This window comes from Pristiophorus japonicus, chromosome 8 (assembly GCF_044704955.1).
Source record: "Pristiophorus japonicus isolate sPriJap1 chromosome 8, sPriJap1.hap1, whole genome shotgun sequence".
NCBI classification, from domain to species: Eukaryota; Metazoa; Chordata; class Chondrichthyes; family Pristiophoridae; genus Pristiophorus; species Pristiophorus japonicus.
The window spans coordinates 27,664,367-27,689,462 of NC_091984.1; the positions used below are offsets into that span (position 1 = coordinate 27,664,367).

At 44.9% G+C, this 25,096-nt stretch overlaps 1 protein-coding gene across 1 annotated transcript in view; it reads left to right on the forward strand.

The window, feature by feature from the left end:
- LOC139268451 (scinderin-like) overlaps window positions 1-24,699 on the forward strand; it is a 51,535-nt gene extending 26,836 nt beyond the window's left edge. The window contains exons 8-17 of the mRNA XM_070886609.1: window positions 3,792-3,880; window positions 8,442-8,657; window positions 8,761-8,894; window positions 9,018-9,108; window positions 13,699-13,869; window positions 15,801-15,972; window positions 16,867-16,988; window positions 17,120-17,197; window positions 21,207-21,267; window positions 23,438-24,699. Of these exons, the coding sequence (XP_070742710.1) occupies window positions 3,792-3,880; window positions 8,442-8,657; window positions 8,761-8,894; window positions 9,018-9,108; window positions 13,699-13,869; window positions 15,801-15,972; window positions 16,867-16,988; window positions 17,120-17,197; window positions 21,207-21,267; window positions 23,438-23,610 (1,307 nt within the window). The 3' untranslated portion in view covers window positions 23,611-24,699. The remainder of the gene's footprint in view (window positions 1-3,791; window positions 3,881-8,441; window positions 8,658-8,760; window positions 8,895-9,017; window positions 9,109-13,698; window positions 13,870-15,800; window positions 15,973-16,866; window positions 16,989-17,119; window positions 17,198-21,206; window positions 21,268-23,437) is intronic.
- The last annotated feature ends 397 nt before the right edge of the window (window positions 24,700-25,096 follow it).

The following is a 25,096-nucleotide window of genomic DNA, read 5'->3' on the forward strand; positions in this document are numbered from 1 at the left end:
ATGATAGTGGGGGTAATGTATTAACGTGGATAGAGAACTGTTTGGCAGAGAGGATGCAAAGAGTAGGAATAAACAGGTCCTTTTCAGAATAGCAGGCAGTGACTACTGGGGTACCGCAAGATTCAGTGCTGGGACCCCAGCTATTTACAATATACATTAATGATTTAGACGAAGGAATTGAACGTAATATCTCCAAGTTTGCAGATGACACTAAGCTGGGATGCAGTGCGAGCTTTGAGGAGGATGCTAAGAGGCTGCAGGGTGACTTGGACAGGTTAGGTCAGTGGGCAACTGCATGGCAGATGCAGTATAATGTAAATAAATGTGAAGTTTCCACTTTGGTGACAAAAACACGAAGGCAGAATATTATCTGAATGGCGACAGATTAGGAAAAGGGGAGGTGCAATGAGACTGCAACAGTTGCGAGACCGTTTTACAATACACAGTTTATCATTTACAGAAACATAGAAAATAGGTGCAGGAGTAGGCCATTCGGCCCTTCGAGCCTGCACCACCATCAATAAGATCATGGCTGATCATTCACCTTAGTACCCCTTTACTGCTTTCTCTCCATACCCCTTGATCCCTTTAGCTCTAAAAGCCATATCCAACTCCCTCGTGAATATATCCAATGAACTGGCATCAACAACTCTCTACGGTAGAGAATTCCACAGGTTAACAACTCTCTGAGTGAAAAAGTTTCTCCTTATCTCGGTCCTAAATGGCTTACCCCTTATCCTTAGACTGTGTACCCTGGTTCTGGACTTCCCCAACACTGGAAACATTCTTCCTTCATCTAACCTGTCCAGTCCCGTCAGAATTTTATCTGTTTCTATGAGATGCCCTCTCATCCTTCTAAACTCCAATGAATACAGGCCCAGTCGATCCAGTCTCTCCTCATATGTCAGTCCTGTCATCCCGGGAATCGGTCTGGTGAACCCTCGCTGCACTCCCTCAATAGCAAGAACGTCCTTTCTCAGATTAGGAGACCAAAACTGAACACAATATTCCAAGTGAGGCCTCACCAAGGCTCTGTACAACTGCAGTAAGACTTCTCTGCTCTTATACTCAAATCCTCTAGCTATGAAGGCCAATATACCATTTGCCTTCTTCACCGCCTGTTGTACCTGCATGCCAACTTTCAATGACTGATGTACCATGACACCCAGGTCTCGTTGCATCTTCAGATAATATGCTGCCATTCAGATAATATTCTGCCTTCGTGTTTTTGCCACCAAAGTGGATAACCTCACATTTATCCACATTATACTGCATCTGCCATGCATTTGCCCACTCACCTAACCTGTCCAAGTCACCCTGCAGCCTCTTAGCATCCTCCTCACAGCTCACACCGCCCCCCCCCACCCAGCTTAGTGTCATCTGAAAACTTGGAGATATTACACTCAATTCCTTCATCTAAATCATTAAGGTATATTGTAAATAGCTGGGGTCCCAGCACTGAGCCCTGTGGCACTCCACTAGTCACTGCCTGCCATTCTGAAAAGGACCCATTTATCCCGACTCTCTGCTTCCAGTCTGCCAACCAGTTCTCTAACCACATCAGTATAATACCCCCAATACCATGTCCTTTAATTTTGCACACCAATCTCTTGTGTGGGACCTTGTCAAAAGCCTTTTGAAAGTCCAAATACACCACATCCACTGGTTCTCCCTTGTCCATTCTACTAGTTACATCCTCAAAAAATTCTAGAAGATTTGTCAAGCATGATTTCCCTTTCATAAATCCATGTTGACTTGGACCGATCCTGTCACTGCTTTCCAAATGCGCTGTATTTCATCTTTAATAATTGATTCCAACATTTTCCCCACTATTGATGTCAGGCTAACCGGTCTATAATTACCCGTTTTCTCTCTCCCTCCTTTTTTAAAAGTTGTGTTACATTAGCTACCCTCCAGTCCATAGGAACTGATCCAGATTCGATAGACTGTTGGAAAATGATCACCAATGCATCCACTATTTCTAGGGCCACTTCCTTAAGTACTCTGGGATACAGACTATCAGGCCTCGGGGATTTATCGGTCTTCAATCCCATCAATTTCCCTAACACAATTTCCCGCCTAATAAGGATTTTCTTCAGTTCCTCCTTCTCTCTAAACCCTCGGTCCCCTAGTATTTCCGGAAGGTTATTTGTGTCTTCCTTCATGAAGACAGAATCAATCTATTTGTTCAACTGGTCTGCCATTTCTTTGTTCCCCATTATAAATTCACCTGAATCTGACTGCAAGGGACCTACGTTTGTCTTCACTAATCTTTTTCTCTTCACATATCTATTTTTAGTTTTTATGTTCCCAGCAAGCTTCCTCTCATATTCTATTTTCCCCCTTCTAATTAAACACTTTGTCCCCCTCTGCTGAATTCTAAATTTCTCCCAGTCCTCAGGTTTGCTGCTTTTTCTGGCCAATTTGTATGCCTCTTCCTTGGATTTAACACTATCCCTACATTCCCTTGTTAGCCACAGTTGAGCCACCTTCCCCATTTCATTTTTACTCCAGACAGGGATGTACAATTGTTGAAGTTCATCTATGTGATCTTTAAATGTTTGCCATTGCCTATCCACTGGCAACCCTTTAAGTATCATTTGCCAGTCTATTCTTGCCAATTCACATCTCATACCATCAAAGTTACCTTTCCTTAAGTTCAGGACCCTAGTCTCTGAATTAATTGTGTTACTCTCCATCTTAATAAAGAATTCTACCATATTATGGTCACCAAGGGGCCTTGCACAAGAAGATTGTTAATTAGTCCTTTCTCATTACACATCACCCAGTCTAGGATGGCCAGCCCTCTCGTTGGTTTCTCGACATATTGGTCTAGAAAACCATACCTAATACACTCTAGGAAATCCTCTTCCATCGTATTGCTACCAGTTTGGTTAGCCCAATCTATATGTAGATTAAAGTTGCCCATGATAAGTACTGTACTTTTATTGCACACATCCCTAATTTCTTGTTTGATGCTATCCCCAACCTCACTACTACTGTTTGGTGGTCTGTACACAACTCCTACTAGCGTTTTCTGCCCTTTGGTATTCCGCAGCTCCACCCATACCGATTCCACATCATCCAGGCTAATGTTCTTCCTTACTATTGTGTTAATTTCCTCTTTAACCAGCAACGCTACCCCACTTCCTTTTCCTTTCTGGGTCTCTCCTTCCTGAATGTTGAATATCCCTGGATGTTGAGTTCCCAGCCTTGGTCATCCTGGAGCCATGTCTCCGTGATGCCAATTATATCATATTCGTTAATTGCCGCCTGCGCAGTTAATTCGTCCACCTTATTACGAATACTCCTCTGTAGACACAGAGCCTACAGAAGTGCAGTTGGCACCTTGCAGATTCTCATTTTAAACATGAAGGAGGCTTTATCTTGAACAATTCTTAAATCAGATCTCCGTGACTATGGGACAGATAAAATTGTCTCTGGACAGCCTTTTGAATTTTCAATAAAGTGCGTTCAATCTACTTTAGAAGTGGCTCATGACAAGTTTTAAATGAAGTTTACTAACTCCATTAATTTCCACAGTGATTCTCCTGATCTCCCTCCGTAATCCTAGAGAAACGGCATAAAGGGCTGTGTACAAATCTCTCTCTGGTGTTCCTACCGATTTTCCGCTCCAGTTATGGCGGGAGATCCGGAAACCCTGTGGAGATTCGATCTCTCTCTCTTTATATGATTGCGAGTGCATAAGTGATTAGAGGCACTAGTTCATTAGCTTTGAGTTAGGATTAAATACCCCAAGGCTCAGATGTAAACAACTATTCTTTCTTCAGGAAAGTCTTCCAGCAAGTCTGAACGGAAGGTTGGATTCAATACGTGCGAGTTCTTTATAAACTCAAAAGGATATTCAAAAAATACTCAGGTAAGCAAACACTTCCCAACACCCACAGTCTCGGCTCACCGTGGTCACTGGAATGGGGTACTGGAGGGTGGCTGGGCCCTTAGCACGTGTCAATCAAAGCAGGAGACCATTTGCAATTTACAGAAGTACTGTTGACCTCTTGCAGATATTATTTAAACCTAACAGGAGAGTCCTCACCTTGAATAAATGCTGATCAGATTTCTGCGCCTACAAGGCAGACAACTGGCCATCAGTGACCATTTTAATCTACAATGGAGTACACCGAGTCCATTTTAGGGGTGGGTTACCACATCTTTTTAAACAGCATAATTATAGGATGTACAAGGCAGCAGAAAGAAATAAAACAGGTTGAACTTTCTCGGGGGTTGTCCTGCTCATCGGCAGAACTTCAGTGTAGTGCCGCCGACTGTACGGGGAAAATAATGTAAACACCATTTTCCTGAAATTTCTACGGCACTTCCACCGAAGGTACGGTGGCTGATCAGGAAAACCCCGAAGGAAATTCACCTCCTAAGGCTTTAGATGATTCAGCATAGACAGGCAACAAGGGGCCTGTACTAGTTCAGTAGCTTCTAGTTAAAATAAAATACCTGTATGCAAGGTTCAAATTTAAGAGGGGGTTTGACTTCTCACTTTACATGCTAATACTTCCTCATCCATTATTCCCTCATTGTTTGGTAAATCTACCATCTGTAGCAAATCATGCAGTCTCAGTTCTTTTCGGTTAAATTTATTGAGGGAAGTGATTTACAAGTACATATTTCTAGAAAGTTTTCCATTTCCCCTTTTTTGAACTCCACTAAGAGCACAATTCCTCTTTCATTGAAAAGTGCAGTACAGTCTGGGCTGCAGATTAATTAGAAGCTGTGGTCATTCGTTTTTATCTAATGGGATATGTATTTCTATGGTACAAGACCAATTCAGGCAAATCATCTCAACCCCAGGACATCACTGCAGGAGTTCCTCAGGGCAGTGTCCTGGGTCCAATCATCTTCAGCTGCTTCAACAATGACCTTCCCTCCATCATAAGGTCAGGAGTGGGGATATTCGCTGATCATTGCACAGCGTTCAGTTTCATTCACAACTCCTCAGAAAATGAAGCAGTCTATGCCCGTATGCAGCAAGACCTGGATAACATTCAGGCTTGGACTGATAAGTGGCAAGTAACATTCGCTCCACACAAGTGCCAGGCAATGACCAACACCAACAAGAGAAAGTCTAACCACCTCCCTTGATATTCAATGGCATTACCATTGCCCATTCCCCCACCGTCAACATCCTGAGGGTCACCATTGACCAGAAACTTAACTGGACCAGCCACATAAATACTGTGGCTACAAGAGCAGGTCAGAGGCTGGGTATTCAGCAACAAGTGTCTCACCTCCTGACTCCCCAAAGCCTTTCCACTATCTGCAAGGCACAAGTCAGGAGTGTGATGGAATACTCTCCACTTGCCTGGATGAACATCCAGGATAAAGCAGCCTGCTTGATTGGCACCCTATCCACCACCTTAAAAAGCATTCACTCCCTCCACCAACGCACCGTGGCTGCAGTGTGTACCATCGTTACCTCATAGAAACGTTTAAAATTCTGACGGGTTTAGACAGGTTAGATGCAGGAAGAATGTTCCCAATGTTGGGGAAGTCCAGAACCAGGGGTCACAGTCTGAGGATAAGGGGTAAGCCATTTAGGACCGAGATGAGGAGAAACTTCTTCACCCAGAGAGTGGTGAACCTGTGGAATTCTCTACCACAGAAAGTAGTTGAGGCCAATTCACTAAATATATTCAAAAGGGAGTTAGATGAAGTCCTTACTACTCGGGGGATCAAGGGTTATGGCGAGAAAGCAGGAATGGGGTACTGAAGTTTCATGTTCAGCCATGAACTCATTGAATGGCGGTGCAGGCTAGAAGGGCTGAATGGCCTGCTCCTGCACCTATTTTCTATGTTTCTATCTACAAGATGCACTGCAGCAACTCGCCAAGGCTTCTTTGACAGCACCTCCAAAACCCACGACCTCTACTACCTAGAAGGACAAGGGCAGTAGACGCATGGGAACACTACCACCTTCAAATTCCCCTCCAAGTCATACACCATCCTGACTTGGAAATATCTTTCATAGTCGGTGGCTCAAAATCCTGGAACTCCCTCCCTTACAACACCGTGAGTGTACTGCAGAGGCTGCAGAGATAGTGGATGTATTGGTTGTAATCTACCAAAATTCCCTGAATTCTGGAGAGGTCCCAGTGGATTGGAAAACCAAAAATATAATGCCCCTATTTAAGAAAGGATGGAGACAGAAAGCAGGAAACTATAGACCAGTTCGCCTAACATCTGTCATTGGGAGAATGCTGGAGTCCATTATTAGGGAAATGGTAGCAGGAAATTTAGAAAATCATAATCCAGTCAAGCAGAGTCAGCATGGTTTTATGAAACGGAAATTATGTTTGACAAATTTTCTAGAGTTCTTTGAGAATGTAATGAGCAGGGTGGATAAAGGGGAACCAGTAGATGTAGTGTATTTAGAAGGCATTTGACAAGGTGCCACATAAAAGATTACTGCACAAGATAAGAGCTATTGGGGTTGGGGGTAATATGTTAGCATGGATAGAGGATTGGCTAACTAACAGGAAACAGAAAGTTGGGATAAATGGGTCATTTTCAGGTTGGAAAAGTGTAACTAGTGGGGAGCCACAGGATCAGTGTTGGGGCCTCAACTATCTACAATCGATATTAATGATTTGGATGAAGGGACCGAGTGTAATATAGTCAAATTTGCTGATGATGCAAAGATAGGTGGGAAAACAACTTGTGAAGAGAACATAAAATATCTGCAAAGGGCTATAGATAGGTTAAGTGAGTAGGCAAAAATTTTGCAGATGGAATATAAGGTGGGAAAATGTGAGGTTAGCCCCTTTGGTAGGATAAATTTTTAAAAATTATTTAAATGGAGAGAGACTACAGAATGCTGCACTACCGAGGGATCTGGGAGTCCTTGTACATGAAACATAAAAAGTAAGCATGCAAGTACAGCAAGTAATTAGGAAGGCAAATGGAATGTTGGCCTTTATTGCAAAGGGGATAGAGTATAAAAGTAGGGAAGTCCTGCTCCAACTGTACAGGGTGTTGGTGAGACCACACCTGGAGAACTGTGTACAATTTTGGTCTCCGTATTTAAGGACGGATATACTTGCATTGGAGGCAGTTCAGAGAAGGTTCACTCGGTTGAATTCTGAGATGAAGGGGTTGCCTTATGATGAAAGGTTGAGTAGGTTGGGCTTATACTCATTGGAGTTCAGAAGAATGAGAGGTGATCTTATTGAAACATATAAGATTCTGAGGAGGCTTGACAGGGTAATGCAGAGAGGATGTTTCCCCTCGTGGGGGAATCTAGAACTAGGGGGCATAGTTTCAGAATAAGGTGTCGCCCATTTAAAACTGAGATGAGGAGGAATTTCTTCTCTGAGGGTTGTGAATCTTTGGAATTCTTTACCCCAGAGAGCTGTGGAGGCTGGGTCATTGAATATATTTAAGATGGAGATAGACAGATTTTTGAGCGACATGGGTGTCGAGGGTTATGGGGAGCGGACAGGAAAGTGTAGTTGAGGTCAAGACTCGATCAGCCATGATCTTACTGAAGGGCGGAGCAGGCCCGAGGGGCCAAATGGCCTACTCCTGCTCCTATTTCTTAAGTACCTTCCCACATAGACTGCAGCAGTTCAAGAAGGCGGCTCACCACCACCTTCTCAAGGGCAATTAGGGATGGGCAATAAATGCTGGCCTTGCCAGAGAAACCCACATCTCATGAAGTCATTTTTAAAAATTTAGTCAGGATGCACAATATTAGACCGCTACACAAACCTTTGATAGTTTCCTCCATTACTGCTGACTCAAAGTTTTAATGCTCGGCTACTGGGCAGGCTTTCAAACAAAGGGTGAGAAATTGGGCCACATTGTGCCCGTTTTCAGACGCTAAACAGACTAATAAGTCTTCAAAATGGCCGGAAGTGCGCTGCCGGCCATATTGGCTAAGGACAATGAAGAATCTTCATTTACCCACGCTTGAAGCAGGCGTTAGACCCTTCGCATTTGCCTGTATTGAGCCCACGCCCTGAAAAGATTGGTTTGCCCTGAAACAGCCAGCATCACCAAGACACTAGCAGTGGCCCGATCTTCCACTTGTCTTTGGGCATCGGCTTTATTATAACAAGGCCCGAGGCCCAATATCTGGAAGCATCGGACTTCATTGTGGCACAGGGTATGTATCCCATGAGTCAAATACCACCAGTACTACCCAGATCTCAGCTCCGTCCTTGTATATTAACAGAAACACCAGTGATAACATGCAAGCACTCCTCTCCCCAGAATGGTAGAGTCCAAATGATAGCATGTACAATTCGGCAGGGCATGGGGAGAAGAGACCCTGAATTTACAGATGCATTTTACTTCTGCTAATAGCAGTTGCACATTCACTAACTACTTTTTCTCATTTATCATGTTTTTGTGTTTGGGGAGGGGGGGTATAAAAAAAACAGAAGCTTGAATCTTGCTTTATTTTGTAGATACAAATACTTCCAGAACATGGTGAGACACCGCTGTTCATCCAATTCTTTTCGGACTGGAAGACTGAGGACCAAAGTGAAGGATTTGGAAAAGTGTACACTATCGGCACTGTGGCTAAAATCAAATCCGTTCCCTTTGATGTCACGAAGCTTCACAACTCATCCGCCATGGCCGCACAATACAACATGGTGGATGATGGGTCGGGCAAAATCCAGGTAACAAGTCAACAACAATGACCGTAAAATTTTTTACCTTGCCAAAGCACAGGGACCTGGAGTCAATAATGTGCATGTAAATGTATTCAATGTTTCTCTGCAGATTTGGCGAGTCGAAGAGTTCAAGAAACAGCCCGTTGACCCTTCGTCGTATGGTCAGTTTTATGGTGGAGACTGCTACATTATTCTGTACTCTTACAAATCGGGCAACAAGCAGCAGCACCTCATTTACACTTGGTAAGCCTCCTCATATACTCATGAAATATAAAAATTGGACAGACTAAGAAAGCTAGCTTGTGCAGCCACTGGGAGGACGATAAAGAAAGCAAGAATTTTTTTATGTTTTCCTTACTTTTTAAGGCAAGGCAACAAAGCAACAAAAGACGAGCTGGGAGCATCAGCTATTCTCACAATTAACCTTGATGACGAGATGCAAGGTTTGCCTGTCCAGGTATGTGTTAATCGTCACTAGATTAATCATTCATTTCCTGCACTATTTATGTTCACACACACGCTCGCGATGAGTCTTTCCATCTAAAGTTTAGTGCATTCCTTTCTTGGCAATTTAAAGAGAAGGTGCAACTTCCAAACAGTTTACATTTTCCAATGCGTCCAGTATTTAGCATCATTATCTGTTGATGCTTTACCCTTGTACACAAAAAAAGTAACTGGACATTGTGTCTTCTCCTCATACTGAGAGCAGCCTTTGGTAGGATAAGCGATTTTATTGTGGTGCAACAGACCACAACAAATCCTGTGATTTCCACCTTGTGCTCCAACTTCCCTGGTTTGTTTCCTGCTCTTCGGCTCTTTAATTTTATTCAGGAGCGGGCTTCAAAGGATTGGTGGTCTTACCTCTTTCTGCCCACTTAACATGAGGAAGCTTGCAGTTGCTCCCAGACCCGGGGTTAAACTTGCGACCGTCCAGGTCCGGTGTGACACAGGTGATGCATTTATCAGTTGAGCAAATCTTGGAATCCCAGTGCTTTTATAGGCAAGTGCAGAAGCAATCTTGTGTGCCAAAGTCAATAACATTACTACTTATTCTTAATATTCCCAATAAATGGCAGGATTCACATTATTATTAGAATGGTGTTTGAACCCTACAAGTTAGTTCATTAATAAAATAATATGCAGTGGTATTGATTTTTATTATTTTTCCACTCACCCTATGGTTCAGACTCTGTGCATTTCCTAAGGTTTCTTTTCACTCCATATCTGCGGTGCAATTTCTGGCTTTCCTTTCCCTTGTACCCTGAGTCTCTCCTACCTCACGTGTTTCCAGTGCAGTTTCTCATGCCAGCTTTTTCTGAAATAGTCTGGCTTGAGCGGCAGCATTAGAGTCTGTTTCTGTTCAGTGTGCATAAATCATTCTGCCCCTTCCGGAGATGGAAAGAGAAAGGGTTTCTCCAGCAGATTATCCACAAAGGAAATGGACTGTTTTTAGAGCTTGGGGGGAGTTTGCATAGCCTTTTCTGCTTGACTCAATCTCTCTCATGATGCGATAGCGCGACCAATGATGGGAGAACATGCGCGTTTCTCACATTAGCCAAATGAGGGGTTTCTGCAAACGAGGCCTTGACCTGTCGGAAGATAGCATTGACATCAGTGAGTCACATGATGTGGGCACCATAGCTCCACCTACAGGCACAGTACTGACCATATTGTGGCTGCTCGTCGGGTTTCAAATATTATAAATACCTTGGACTCTTGTACTTTGCTCGTAGGCAGCAGAGTAGCCTATTCAACATTGCACAGTGTTCAGTTCTATTCGCATCTCCTCAGTTAATGAAGCAGTTCATGCCCGCATGCAGCAAGATCTGGACAACATTCAGGCTTGGGCTGACAAGTGGCAAATAACATTCGCGCCACACAAGTGCCAGGCAATGACTATCTCCAACAAGTGAGAATTTAACCACTGCCCCTTGACATTCAACGGCATTACCATTGCCGAATCCTCCACCATCAACATCCTGAGGGTCACCATTGACCAGAAACTTAACTGGACCAGCCACATAAATACTGTGACTACAAGGGAAGGTCAGAGGCTGGGTATTCTGCACCGAGGGTCTCATCTGACTCCTCGAAGCATTTCCACCATCTTCAAGGCACAAGTCAGGAGTGTGATGGAATACTCTCCACTTGCCAGCTCCAGCAACACTCAAGAAGCTCGACACCATCCAGGACAAAGCAGCCCGCTTGAGTGGCACCCCATCCACCACCTTAAACATTCACTCCCTTCACCACAGACAGTGGTTTGTATGTTGAGTTCTCTTTACCTTCAATACAACCAGACACATAGTGTGCATCATCTGATTTCATCCTCCACTAGCAGTCAAACATTACACTTTGGTTTCCGTGTATTTGCTAGAAGTTGATTCATTACAAATGCAATCTTGTAGCAAACAATGACTTTAAGCAAAATAACATATCAAATATACCTGTCAACGTTGCACAATTATATCTTGGCCTCTCGCCACTTCACCTTTATAAGCGGCTTTAACGTCCTTCATCAAACAAGTTAATCTTTGTCATTCTCAGCAATCTCTTTCCTCATCTGTTTCATTCCAGCCCTTTAACTGACCTTTTAATATAAATAAGCCACCATGATCCTGGCACAGGTTAACCTGCAATGACGTGATTGATGGGCTCCTTTACAATGACAGGTTTAAGGTGTCACTAGGGCTGGGTAGGGAGCGGGGAGCTAGAAAGTGATCAGGAAAGCCAGGAGAACGGGTTGTCCGCAGGCCCTGCTGAATTTAATGGCGTGGCCTGATTAGCATTTTCAATCTGTGTGCCCTACCTGTAGCCAGCCGGATGGAGAGGCAGGCTGACTGTCGGGCGGATAGGCCTGTGGAACCAAGCTGCAGAGAGGAGGGTGGAGTGATTGGAGGAGGACGGGGATCAGAAGCTGGTGGGGGATCGGGAGTTGGAGGGGGGAGATCACAAGGCGATCGGGAGCCAGAGGGAGGAGGTGAGGGAGGAATTAGGAGCCGGGGGGGGGGTGGGGGTGGGGGGATGGTGGACCAGGACCGAGGATCGAAGGCCAGTGGGAAGATTGTAGGTCTCGTGGGGGGCAGGGGGAGAGGTCAGGGGAGATGAGAAGAGTGGGGGTTTGGCGAGGCAGGAATGCTGGATCCAACAGGTAAGTGGAAAGGCACTTGCCTCCTGGATCCAGCAGTTCTCGCCTTGCTTTAGCCGGTGGTTTCCCCAAGGCTTGGGAAGCCTGATCAGCCAGAGTTAAATTTAAAATGGTGGATCATATTTAAAGTGTCAACTCTTGCAAGTGAGTTGGATGCCCAACCCCCGTCCCACCTCGTTACAACCGGAAGTGGGCAGGTCCATAGAATCATAAAATCCGAGAAATTTACAGCATGGGAGGAGGCCATTTCGGCCCATCGTGTCCACGTCGGCCGACCAAGAGCAATCCAGCCTAATCCCACTTTCCAGCTCGTAATCCGTAGCCCTGTAGGTTACAGCACTTTAAGTGCACATCCAAGTATTTTTAAAATATGGTGAGAGTTTCTGCCTTTACCACCCTTCCAGGCAGTGAGTTCCACACCCCCACCACCCTCTGGCTGAAAGATTTTCCACTCATATCTCCTCTATACCTCCCCCCAATTACTTTAAATCTTGGGGTTGCAATTCAGATTTTTAACTCTTTAACATCCCATTTGATCCCAAACCACCTGTTTTTGGGGGGTAAAATTTCCCCCTAGATGTTTAAAAACAAGGGCTGGATTTTCAGCTTTTAAGATTTTGGGCGTTAATGGCGGCGGGGCGGTCCTGATACTGCCTGGGAAAAGTTTGCGCCTCAGTCAGCAAAATTGGGCAGCTGGGCCCTGAGTGTGGGGCGGAGCGCTAAGGGAGGCGTTGCACACCTCGCTTAGGGCGTTAGGCCGGCCGAGCATGGGAAAATCCTGGGCTAAAGAGCCGGCCTCAGAGTGCTGTAAGAGAGGCCTGGGGAGAAAAGAAAACTTGGAAAAAACGCACCAAAAACATTCCCAAAAAAATACCTCACGCCACCACGACATAAATCGCAAAAAGAATTTTAAAAAAAAATCAATGACACTTCCCTGCGGTGGCCATTACTTGCCTCTCTGCAGCCGCTACAGCTCGGACCGCCCATTTTCACAGGCGGTCCCAGCATGTCGCTCTATGCAGCGCTATGGGTCGGGCAGGAGGCAAAAATCGAGCCAGTGTTGTAACCAGGGATGTTGCACACCGGCTCGCCTCTTCCGGGCGGTAATCCTCCACGCCCCGCCGAAACCGTCCCCAAAAACCTCGGCGGGGCTCACCGCCGCCATTGCTGTCCTTCTGGGTAGAAAACAGAGGTGGTCAGGACCGGATAATCCAGTCCCAAGTGTTTTGGCCATTCATCCCTGTTTCTCGTGGGCTGTGTCTTGACTTGTCCACTTGGGAGGAATGAGCTAGAGAATATAATGGGGAGACTGGAGTAAGGAACGTTATCACTTTATCTTCGAATACTACTATGTTCAGTGTTGCCTTGAACCTTCATCTCTTGTTCCTTCGAAAGCCCAAAAGCAACATCGTGCACACATTACAAAAATGACTACACTTCAAAATTACTTCATTGGTTATAAAGTGCTTTGGAACATCTGGTGGTTGGGAACGGCACTATATAAATGCAAGCCTTTCTTTTTTTCATTCATTTCCTCCTCCCATATGTTTGCACTGTGCTGAAATGAAGGCTGGGAATTTCTTCAAATCTACTTCTGCTCCACTGCACTTCCGATTAAGTTACGGCGATGGAGTAGGATCAGCTCCGAGGACATTCCCAGCCTAAGGCTCATTGCACAACACGTTTTCCTCAGGGCCACGAGACTGTGAAACTTCTTGCTTCCCTCAGTCTTTCGCCCTATAATCTTCAAGCTTTTACCACCCAAGCTTGGCATTATTACTTCCTTATCAAGCTCACCACCTTTTTTTTTAACCTTTTTGGTTACTGTGGTTCTGAATTTAAAAGATTTTTTTTTTTAAGATTAGCGTTATTGGAAAAGGGTTGTGGTTTGCTTTCTAGGTACGGGTGACCCAGGGTCAGGAGCCTCCGCACCTGATGAGCATGTTCAAGGATAAACCACTCATTGTGCACCTCGGAGGGACCTCCAGGAAAGGTGGCCAGTCCGCTGCCGCAGCAGTTCGCCTTTTCCATATTAGGAAAAGCTCAACAGGAGCCACCAGAGCTGTCGAGGTAAGTCAGTCCAAACTGGGTCTGATAATCTAACGCGATATTTACTCCACAAAAGGAAATGCCTAATTAATGTTTACTTTGATTTAAAGAGAGTGTGAAAGATTAGCTGTATCTAGCAATAATCCCAAAGGACCTCGTCTATTAAGGGTTACATTTTAAGTGACTTTTTTCCTTAAGGCTAAAAGTATGAAAGCTGATGTGAAAATGGAAGGAGGCTGAGGAAGCAAACTTTGGTTTTAATTGAAATAAAAGTAATAGTTTTATATAATTTGCCTTTGATGAGTCATTAGTATTAATTTCAGTCTCATTTAATATGACGGGGCCAATGTATATTTAGTGATAGGATATTTAAATAGGCACTGAATCAACAATACGAAGTCTGGCTCTTGTTTACCATTTTAAAGATAAAGGTGAGATGTAGAATGATACAGCACAGGAGGCCATTCAGCCCATCGTGCCTGTGCTGTCTCTTTGAAAGAGCATTTTCCATCAGTCCCACTCTCTCCTGCTCTTTCCCCAAAGCTCTGCAGAGTTTTCCTCAATTCCCTTTAGAAAGTTACTATGGAATTTGCGGCTTCTTCTTCGTCGTCTTCTTCTTCAGGCAGTGCATTCCAGATCATAACTTTCTGTATTTTAAAAAAAAACCTCCTCTCTCCTCAGGTTTTTTTGCCTGTTACCCTAAATCTGTGTCCTCTGGTTACTGACCCTTCTGCCACTTGAAACAGTTTCTCCTTATTTACTCTATTAAAACCCTTCATGATTTTTGAACACCTATCAAATCTCCCCTTATCCTTCTCTGTTCTAAGGAGAACAACCTCAGCTCCCTTGTTGCCCCACGCAACTGAAGTTCCTCATACCTGGTGCCATTCTATTACATCTCCTCTGCACCCTCTCGAAGGCCTTGACATCTATCCTGCAGTGTGGTGCCCAAAAATGAACACAATACTCCAGCTTGAGCCTAACCAGTGATTTATAAAGGTTTAGCATAGCTTCCTGGCTTTTATATTCCGTGCCTCTATTTAATTGAAGAGGCATTGACTTTGGGTGCATTAACAGTATAATGATGGTGTTGATGTGAGGTGGTTTCCATTTTGCACCTATGATCCTGATGGATGATCCTTGGTCATGGAGTGAGGCTCCCTGAAGGACACTGCTTAATTCCACTTTGCGTTACACAAACAATACAGGTTCAGTAAAGACAATAGCCTAGAAATTCCAGCATTTTGGGAGTGGGGCAGGGCGGGGCCAGAGCCAGAAAACCAGCGCAGAGGGATGGGGAATTTTGCACAGGCCTTTTCCTGCTCCCTTTCTGGCTGTGCTGGCAAATTCTGTTGAAGAAGGGCTTGGCGTTACTTCTGCCCATTTCACCCTTCCGTCATGAAATCGCTTTTGGGGGTGGGAGTGGCAGGATGCCGAGCCTTCCTAGAAATCCCAGTCATTCTACCTACTGCAAGAACACTAGCAGGTGTGCTTGCCCCACAGGGCTGTAAGCTGGGGCTCACAATGTTGTTTCCAGTCGACAAGAGAGATCGACTGCTGTTTGGAAATGGGCATTTCAGCGAGGGAACAGCATTTCTGCCAGGTTTACAACTTTGGTCAGAACCGGTCTAGGCTGCCTTTCTCGTTCCGAAATCCTGCTGGGTCCATGGGGCAAGGCTGTTAGTGGTGCAAGCGCCCATCCCAGTATTCAAATAGCCCTCTCACTGGGGCTTGAGACATGGTGAGGGCAAATAGACGGCCATAACTCGCACCCTGCTGCACTTCCAGCCGCGCAGTACCGGGACCACAGTTTCTGTAACACCAATTCATTTTCTTTTAGAACTTCGATGTAATCATTTTTTTTTTAAAGACATTAATGATTACGACTTCTTAGTGTGCTAAGGCATTATAAGGGCCCAAGGTTGCTCACGGTGCGTTTTCATGCTTTACAGGTTGTTTGTAATGCAGGGTCGCTAAACAGCAATGACACATTTGTGCTGAAAACACAACAGACCTACATCTGGATAGGTGCGGGTGCTAGTGCTGCTGAATTAAAGACTGCGAAGTACGTCGTCAGTGTACTTGGGGGAAGTGCAACAGAGGTCCAAGAAGGAAAAGAACCAGGTAGAGCTTTCAATTCTTCTTTTAAATCCAATAAAGAATTCAGGAGAAGCTTCTTTGCTCAGAGAGTGGTTAGAATGTGGAACTCATTACCAAAGGGAGTAGTTGAGGCGAATAGCGTAGATGCAGTTAAGGGGAAGCTCGATAAGCACATGACGGAAAGAGAAATAGAAAGTTATGTAGATGGGGTGAGATGAAGTAGGGTGGGAGGAGGCTTGTGTAGAGTATAAACACCAGCACAGACTAGCTGGACCGAAAGGTTCTTTCATAGAATTATACAGCACAGAAGGAAGCCATTTGTCCTATCATGCCTATGCTGGCTTTTTGGTAGAGCTATCCAATTAATCCCACTCCCCGGCTCTTTCCCCATAGCCCTGTCATTTATTTCCTTTCAAGTGATGCACAATTTTTTGTGCTGTAAAGTTTACGTAATGTAAAAAATTTGGGGCAGTAAGAAGATATGGGAACGGGGCACGGCCACATGAGATTAGGACTACTGTCTGTGCGAAGGACAAACACCAACACGGACTAGCTGGTCCTAACGGCCTGTTTCCATGTTGTAATTGTATGCAACTTGGCTACTATAGTCCCCGTTCAAATCTGAAATTTCATTGGTGTGACACAGGCGCCTCTGAACTACAAGCCACAACCTATCTTGTTATAACACGAATTCATTGTAAATAATCACACGCACCAGATAAAGGCCTGCAATTTCTGCAGTGGTTCCTTTGATCGCCCACCATGTCTTTGGCGGAGACTCTGAAGAAACACAGTGAACAGCAGTTGACACCGTTTCATTGGGATTTCTGGCAAAGTTAAGGTGGGAGGTTGGGCAAATTGCCACAAGAAATTCTACCCCACTTCTGCAATTCAGTCTCTGCTTTCTCCCAACTACAGAGAACTTCTGGAAGGCTCTTGGTGGTAAGAAGGAATACCAGAGCTCCAAAGGCCTCAAAAGTGAAGTTGCTGCCCATCCGATTCGCTTGTTTGGTTGTTCAAACAAAACTGGAACATTTGTTGTGAGTTGAGGCACTTTGAATCATGGAAAATTTAAATCTTTTCATCTTGAGATTGATTCCATTTTTTTAAGCGTTTCTGCTTTGGTTTCATATGATTTCTAAATGAAATTAATATTTATTTTTCTGCACAGATTGAGGAAGTTCCAGGTGAATTCGCACAGTGCGATTTGGCAGTTGATGATGTGATGCTGTTAGATACCTGGGATCAAGTAAGCTGTGGCTCATTAACCTTATTATGTATCAATGCGGTGCTTTCCCAATGGCCTTGGTGTAACTCTAAGCAATGCAGACTAGAAAGTTTTTTTTTCATTCATTCACGGGATGTGGGCATTGCTAGCACGGCCAACATTTATTGCCTATCCCTAACAGCCCTTGAGAAGGTGGTGGTGAGCTGCCATTTCAGAGGGCAATTAAGTATCAACCATATTGCTATGGGTCTGGATTCACATATAGGCCAGACTGGGTTAGGATGGCAAATTTCATTCTCCTAAAGGCATCAGTGAACAAGATGGGTTTTTACAACAATCTGTTAGATCCATGGTCACCATTACTGATTCTAGCTTTTTAAAATTCCAGCTTTATTTAATTAATTGAATTTAAATTCCCTAGCTGCCGTGGTGGGACTTGAACTCTTGCCTCTGGATCATTAGTCCAGGCCTCTGGATTACCAGTCCAGTAACATAACTACTGTGTTACCATACCCCAGGTTTGGTTCCTGATCTTTGCTGATGCCTGTCACAGCAGAGGTTCCACAACTGTTCTTGGTACCTCAAACAGGGTTCCTGTTCCTGGTTGCTATCCAGTGACAACTGCTCAGAAGTATGTGCGTGAGCCTGGGCATCAGGTCAGAATCATCTCCGGTTTGACTGTACTGGTCCTGGCTCCAAAAACTGGGGGCCGCTGCCAGCCCTGTCCCTGCCCCCTCCGCTCCGCCCCCCCCTCCCCCCCCACCGCCACTGATGGCTCCTGTGGTGTCTTGGTGCTGGACAAAATTGGTCAGGCCCCGACATATGAGCTACTTTAGGGCACCGCAGCTAGCATAAATTGTGATGATTAGGCTCGAGGATAAATTCAGGACAGTCCTTGGGCCTCTACGTTCTGGCAAGCCACCGGAATCGCTCCCAGTTTGGAGCACTACAAATTTAGGCCTCAATGCCTTCAGGGAAGGGGAGATTTTAAAGGTGGGGGGGGGGGTGGAGAAACATGCTGTAACTGGCTAAGCAGACAATGAAGTAGAGACTCCCCCTGCAGATAAGCGAACGTCTCATGACTCTCCGGCTCACCTTAGCCCAGAATGACTGCGCCACAGTTATCAGCGCGTACACCCCAACACTCGACACAACAGATGAGACCAAGGATGAATTCTACTTCAGCCTCAAACATTCCCTGTCCCGAGTCCCGACGGATGACAAACTGATCCTCCTTGACGACTTCAACGCCAGAGTCAGTAAGGACACAGACCTCTGGGGATGCATGACTGGCAGAGAGGGGGTAGGGAAAACCAACTCCAGTGGTACCATGCTCCTGACAAAATGCCTAGAACACGACCTTATCATAACCAACACCTTGTTCCATCAGAGGGACAAGTACAAGGCATCATGGCAACACCCTCGCTCCAAGCACTGGCATCTGCTAAACTACGTCATCATCCGAGCGAGGGACCGCAAGGAAGTGCACATCACCCGCGCCATGACAGGAGCCGATGACTGCTGGACAGGCCACTGCCTAAATGGCTCCATCATTAACTTCAATATAGCACTAAAACAGTGAGGGCAACAGAAACAATGCTGCAGAAAAATCAACACTGGAGCACTCAGAGACCCAGTTAAGAGAGCTCTATAGAGCCAGCGCCTCACTGCCAACCTGGCAACCCTCAATGACCCTGAGACACAGAGTGCCCACAGCGCCTGGTCTGCTCATGGCCTCAATAACCAGCGTCTGCGAAGAGACTCTCGGTCACTCAAACAGGAAACACCAAGACTGGTTTGACGAGAACGACCAGGAGATCCAGGAGCTAATAAGCTGCAAGGGCAAGGCATTTCTGAACCTAAAGCAGCAAAGCAGCTTTACAGCGGCTGATGGCCGAGGTCCAACAAAAAGCCTGCGAGCTAAAGAATAGTTGGTGGGTGGAGAAAGCACAGGCGATCCAGCAGTTGGCCAACAACCACGATGTGTGAGGTTTCTTCAGTGCAGTCAAGTCCACCTATGGCCCAAGGCCACACCCCACTGCTGGCCAAGAATGGAGAGGCCATCATTAAGGACAACGAGGCAGTCAGAGCCCGCTGGAAGGAGCACTTCGACGATCTCCTTAACTGAGACTCTGCCTTCGACGCAAGTGTCCTCGACTCTATCCCGCAGCATGCTACCTGCCACCATCTCAGTAAAACCCCAGCCCTGCACGAGGTAGAAAAGGCCATCCGCCAGCTCAAGAACAATAAGGCCTCAGGAGCAGATGGAATCCATGCCGAGGCACTGAAGTATGGCGGAGAAGCACTATTGGCACATATGCATGACCTCACCTCTCTTATCTAGAAGGAGGAAAGCATGCCAGGAGATCTCAGAGATGCCATAATTGTGAACATTTCCAAAAATGGGACGAGTCCGACTGCGGTATCTACAAGAAATTTCCCTGCTGTCGGCCACTGGGAAAGTCACTGCAAGAATCCTCCTCAATCATGAAGAGCTCCTCCCAGAGTTGCAATGTGGATTCCGTCCACTAAGGGGTACAACGGACATGATCTTCACCGCGTGTCAAATAAAGAGAAATGCAGGGAACAGCACCAACCCTTATACATGGCCGCCTTTGACCTCACAAAGGCCTTTGACACTGTCAACCACGAGGAAATACGGAGCGTCCTCCTCCGTTTCGGCTGCCCCCAAAAGTTTGTCACCATCCTCTGCCTGCTCCACGATGACATGCAAGCCGTGATCCTGACCAACAGATCCACCACAGACCCAATCCACATCTGGACCGACGTCAAACAGGGCTGTGTCACCGCACCAACACTTTTCTCGATCTTCCTTGCTGCAATGCTCCATCTCACTCTCAACAAGCTCCCCGCTGGAGTGGAACTAAACTGTAGAACCAATGGGAACCTGTTCAACCTTTGTTGCCTCCAGGCTACATCCAAGGTCGTCCCATCCTCTGTCATTGAACTACAGAACTACAGTATGTGGACGACGTTTGCGTCTGTGTGCACACAGAGGCCGAACTCCAAGCCATTGTCAACATCTTCACCGAGGTGTACGAAAGCATAGGCCTTACACTAAACATCTGTAAGACAAAGGTCCTCCACCAACCTGACCCCGCCACACAACACTGCCCCCTGGTCATCAAAATCCACGGCGCGGCACTGGACAACGTGGAACATTTTCTATACCGTGGGAGCCTACTATCAGCATGGGCAGACATCGAAGATGAGTTTCAACACCACTTCCAGTGTGCCATCGTAGCCTTCAGTCACCTGAGGAAGAGAGTGTTTGAAGACCAGGACCTCAAATCTGGCACCAAGCTTATGGTCTACAGGGCAATAGTGATACCTGCCCTCCTATATGGCTCAGAGATATGGACCATATACAGCAGACATCTCAAAATGCTGGAGAAATATCACCAACGCTGCCTCCGCAAGATCCTGCAAATCCACTGGGAGGATAGACGCACCAACGTCAGTGTTCTTGCTCAGGCCAACATCTCCAGAATCGAAGCACTGACCATGCTGACCAGCTCTGTTGGGCGGACCATATTGTCCACATGCCTGATACGAGACTCCCTAAGCAAGCGCTCTACTCGGAGCTCCGACACGGCAAGCGAGCCCCAGGTGAGCAGAGGAAACGTTTCAAAGATACCCTTAAAGCCTCCTTGATAAAGTGCAACATCCCCACCGGCACCTGGGAGTCCCTGGCCCAAGACTGTCCAAAGTGGACGAAGAGCATCCGGGAGGGCGCTGAGCTCCTCGAGTCTCGTCGCCGAGTGCATTCAGAAATCAAGCGCAGACAGCGGAAGGAGCGTGCGGCAAACCAGACTCCCCACCCACCCTTTCCTTCAATCACTGTCTGCCACACCTGTGACAGAGACTGTAATTCCCACATTGGACTGTACAGCCACCTGACAACTCACTATTAGAATGGAAGCAAGTCTTCCTCGATTCCAAGGGACTGCCTATGATGATGATACAGTCAAGAATTTTAATGTGTTTTATTCTCTCTTCTATTTTGCAGATCTTTCTTTGGCTTGGCAAGGATGCAAATGAATTGGAGAAGTCGGAGTCATTGAAATGCTGTGAGTAGCTGGAGCATGTTGATTTATAGGAGGTGCAAAAATCAGTAACCTATTGCACAAGAACTTGCTATAAAAATATCCATTTATATAATCCATTAATATAATTATTGGTATTTGTGTTAAACTGCTCCCTCCCGATTTTTAAAACGATCTCTCTGCTTTAAGGAGAACAATCCCAGCTTCTTTAGTCTATCCACGTAACTGAAGTCCCTCATCCCTAGAATCATTCTTGTAAATCTTTTCTGCACCCTCTCAAAGGCCTTCACATCCTTCCTAAAGTGCAGTGCCCAGAATTGGACACAATACTCCAGTTAAGGCCGAACCAGTGTTTTATAAAGGTTCATCATAACTTCCTTACTTTTGTACTGTATACCTCTATTTATGAAGTCCGGAATCCCATATGCTTTTTTTAACCGCTTTCTCAACCTGCCCTGCCACCTTCAACGATTTGTGCACATATACCCCCAGGTCTCTCTGTTCATGCACCCCCTTTAGAATCGTACCCATTATTTATATTGTCTCTCCTTGTTCTTCCTATCAAAATATATCACTTCGCACTTTTCTGTGTTAAGTCCGCCCATTCCACCAGCCTGCCTATGTCCTCTTGAAGTCTATCACTATCCTCCTCAAAATCATGAGGGGGTCTAGACAGAGTAGATAGAGAGAAACTATTCCCATTGGTGGAAGGGTCAAGAGCCAGAGGACACAGATCTAAGGTGATTAGCAGAAGACGACGTGATGATAAAACTTTTTTACGCAGCGAGTGGTCATTATCTGGAACGCACTGCCTGAAAGGGTGGTGGAGGCAGATTCAATTGTGGCTTTCAAAAGGGAAGGAAAAAAATTACAGGGCTATGGGGAAAGGAAGTGGGACTAGCTGAAGTGCTCTTGCAGAGAGCTGGCACCAGCTCGACAGGCCGAATGGCCTCCTTCTGTGCTGTAACTATTCTATGATTCTATGATTTTCTTTCCCTGTAAGGGTTTCTATACTAGCATTGCTCCATTCAGCAGGATAGGTAGTGACCTGTTCCCAGGCCTCGCCCATTCAAACATTGGTTATTAAGTATTAGATATGTTAGTTATACCACTATGTCCTCTTATTTGATTTTCTTTCCATTTTTGGGATGGCTGGGTAAAAGAGAGTTTTGGATCAGTTGGGCTTCCCTCTACCTGACATCAGGAACCCACTCATACATTGCACCCAAATTCACGTTGGCTAGCTGACTAACTGTACAGCCTATAATTGTGGGGTGTTAAAGAATTTGGGAGTAATTATTGACCATTCACAGAAGGCATTCAATCTGATCTTCAGGTCTAAAGTTGCACTGGGCAGATCTGATGGTCAGTAAAACAAATGGCTTACTGGTGAGGTCACACTTTGAGTATTTTGTGTGGTTTTTAGGCATCCTATCTTCAAAAGAACTTTGATTCATTCGAGGATTAGAGTAAAGTGACAGGGATGGTTCCAGGTCTTGGAACTTTAATTAGGGAGAAATTCACTCGTAGTTTTTGTTTACAGTGGAGCAAAGAAGGTTAATAGGAAACAAGGTCATGTCTTAAAATGCTGAGAGAAATGGATAATGTTGATACAAATAAGTTATTTTTCTGAGACCCTGAATGAAGGATATTAGCTTATATGAACAAACCTCAGGCAAGACTAAAAATATGTTTTTTTTTGTCATGGAATAGTCCTTGCGTGAGAGTCTCCCACATAAAGCAGTTAGTGTGGTGTTGGTTAACGCCTTTAAAAAGTGGTCTATCTTCTCAGGAACTGGCTCGATGGTTATAAGATCAAATACAGACGGTGGTGATCTGTTGTGGTGTTGACTGTGATGGCTCCTGTGGGAACCTTTGCAAAACCAGCTATATGTTTGAGCACCAAAACCATTTTTCTCTTGCTGACTGATTTTGGCAGCAACAACATTCAACCTAAAAGATAGTTTAAAAAAATAATTGGCAAATGAAGAAATCCTGTTTCCCCAATCCAGTTTTACAGCAATTCTGACAGAGACACTAAATCTCAATTCAATTTGATAATTTAAAAAAATGTTTGTAATCCTTGACTAGGAAATCATTCAAAACAGATGTAAAGCTGAATGCAAATAAACTGAATTAATGTCACCGCTTGTATAAAAATTTCAAACTAATATACTTATTTGCTTTCTTCCAGCCAAAAAATACTTGGAGGCTGACCCATCTGGAAGAGACACGAGGACTCCCGTTGTCATTGTGAAACAAGGAAATGAACCGCCAATATTTACAGGGTGGTTCTTAGCCTGGGACACAACTATGTGGGATGTGAGTCCTCTGGAAAAAGCTCTGGCTGCTCTCAAGGTGCAGTGACGAAAAGGAAGGCCACTTTTTATTATTTTTTTGCATGCCTTAGCTGTAAAGCATTGAAGAGTCGGGTTTTATAGTGCCGGTAGAAATTCAGCAACATTTTCCACAGTTTAAGGAATTGTGAGTGAATTAATATTTGTATGCTCAATGTCGCTTTGATACGTCAGAAATTATATTGGGAATAAGCACAGTAACGGGTTTCAAAGTTGCCTTCGCCACTGGTTCAGACTCTCTGTAAACTAGGAAATGTGAATCAGACATCTATTGAAAAACTAGTACTGACCTGTGATCTTCCCCTCTAACTCGGTGCCATAGTTCTGGCTTTGTGTTTGACGGGATAGAAACCTGAACTGCGATTGTACCAGATCATTCATTATAGACTCCCAAGTTACTGCCAAACATAATAACATTATTTGAACAGTTTTGATCGCCACTAATTGATTGTAGTAATAATGGGACTTGAACTGAATCAAGTGGAAAATGGGAGAGATTGTCAGAAGGGAAACTGTGCGATGCTGCCGTAGTCAATTGCTTGTGCAAAACTATATGTAAATCTTTACGATTTAGAAAAAGAAGACACGGACTGGTCATGCTCCCTTACCCTGGAAGTGCCTCAAATACCAGCGAGTACTTAGGTGCAGTTTAGAAGGTGGCTGGTAGCATGTTAAATATCGAAGTTGGGAGGGGGCAGAACATTCGGAAACATGCCACACCAAAAATAATTTCATTTGGAAAAATGAATATCACTTTGCACTGTATCACAAAATCTTAAGGATTGGCGGCCTTAAATGTGTCTAAGTTGAGTCTCTGCCACTTGCTCTGAAGCTGTGTGTGAGCATGAGCGTCGATATTGGATTGTCTGAACACCAAGGCTGGGCTGCTGATCTTCACCGCAGTGATGTTCCTGCGACCGGCTTTTCAGGCTTTGCTGCATTTCCAGTTTTTGCGGACGGCAAGGGAATTTTAGATGTGAATGTTAGCAAGGCTTCTGCTAAACTGCTTGGCTCAAACCAAAAATAATCTTCTTATAAGTGTATCCAGATTCATGGTTTATTCCTATGTTGTTGTCTTAATAAAGTCTTTCCAAAACTATTTCAACTGTTTTCGCACAATTTTAATGGGCAATTTTCTACACCGTGCTTTCATTCGGTTTTACGGCCGTACAATATTGTATTTTAGTAACTGTCACTTTAATATTTACATTTACATTTTTGCATCATATTCTGGGTGAATGCAATATCAGTTTCTTTTTAAGAGCCTCTACAATCTTGCAGAGGTTAACTGCAGACATAACACCACCGTTTCCAGAGTTGTCCCCTGATTACATTGCAGTGGTGTTTAGGAGGGAGCTGGAAAACCCAGACATCATCATGCTGGCGATGATGTCTGGCTCACGTAGATGTGGAGAAACCCACATCATAAGCTGTGCTATAGTTTTATTTATATTTAACATTTTCCTTTTACCCGTTTTAGAAGTTCTTTTTCTCAA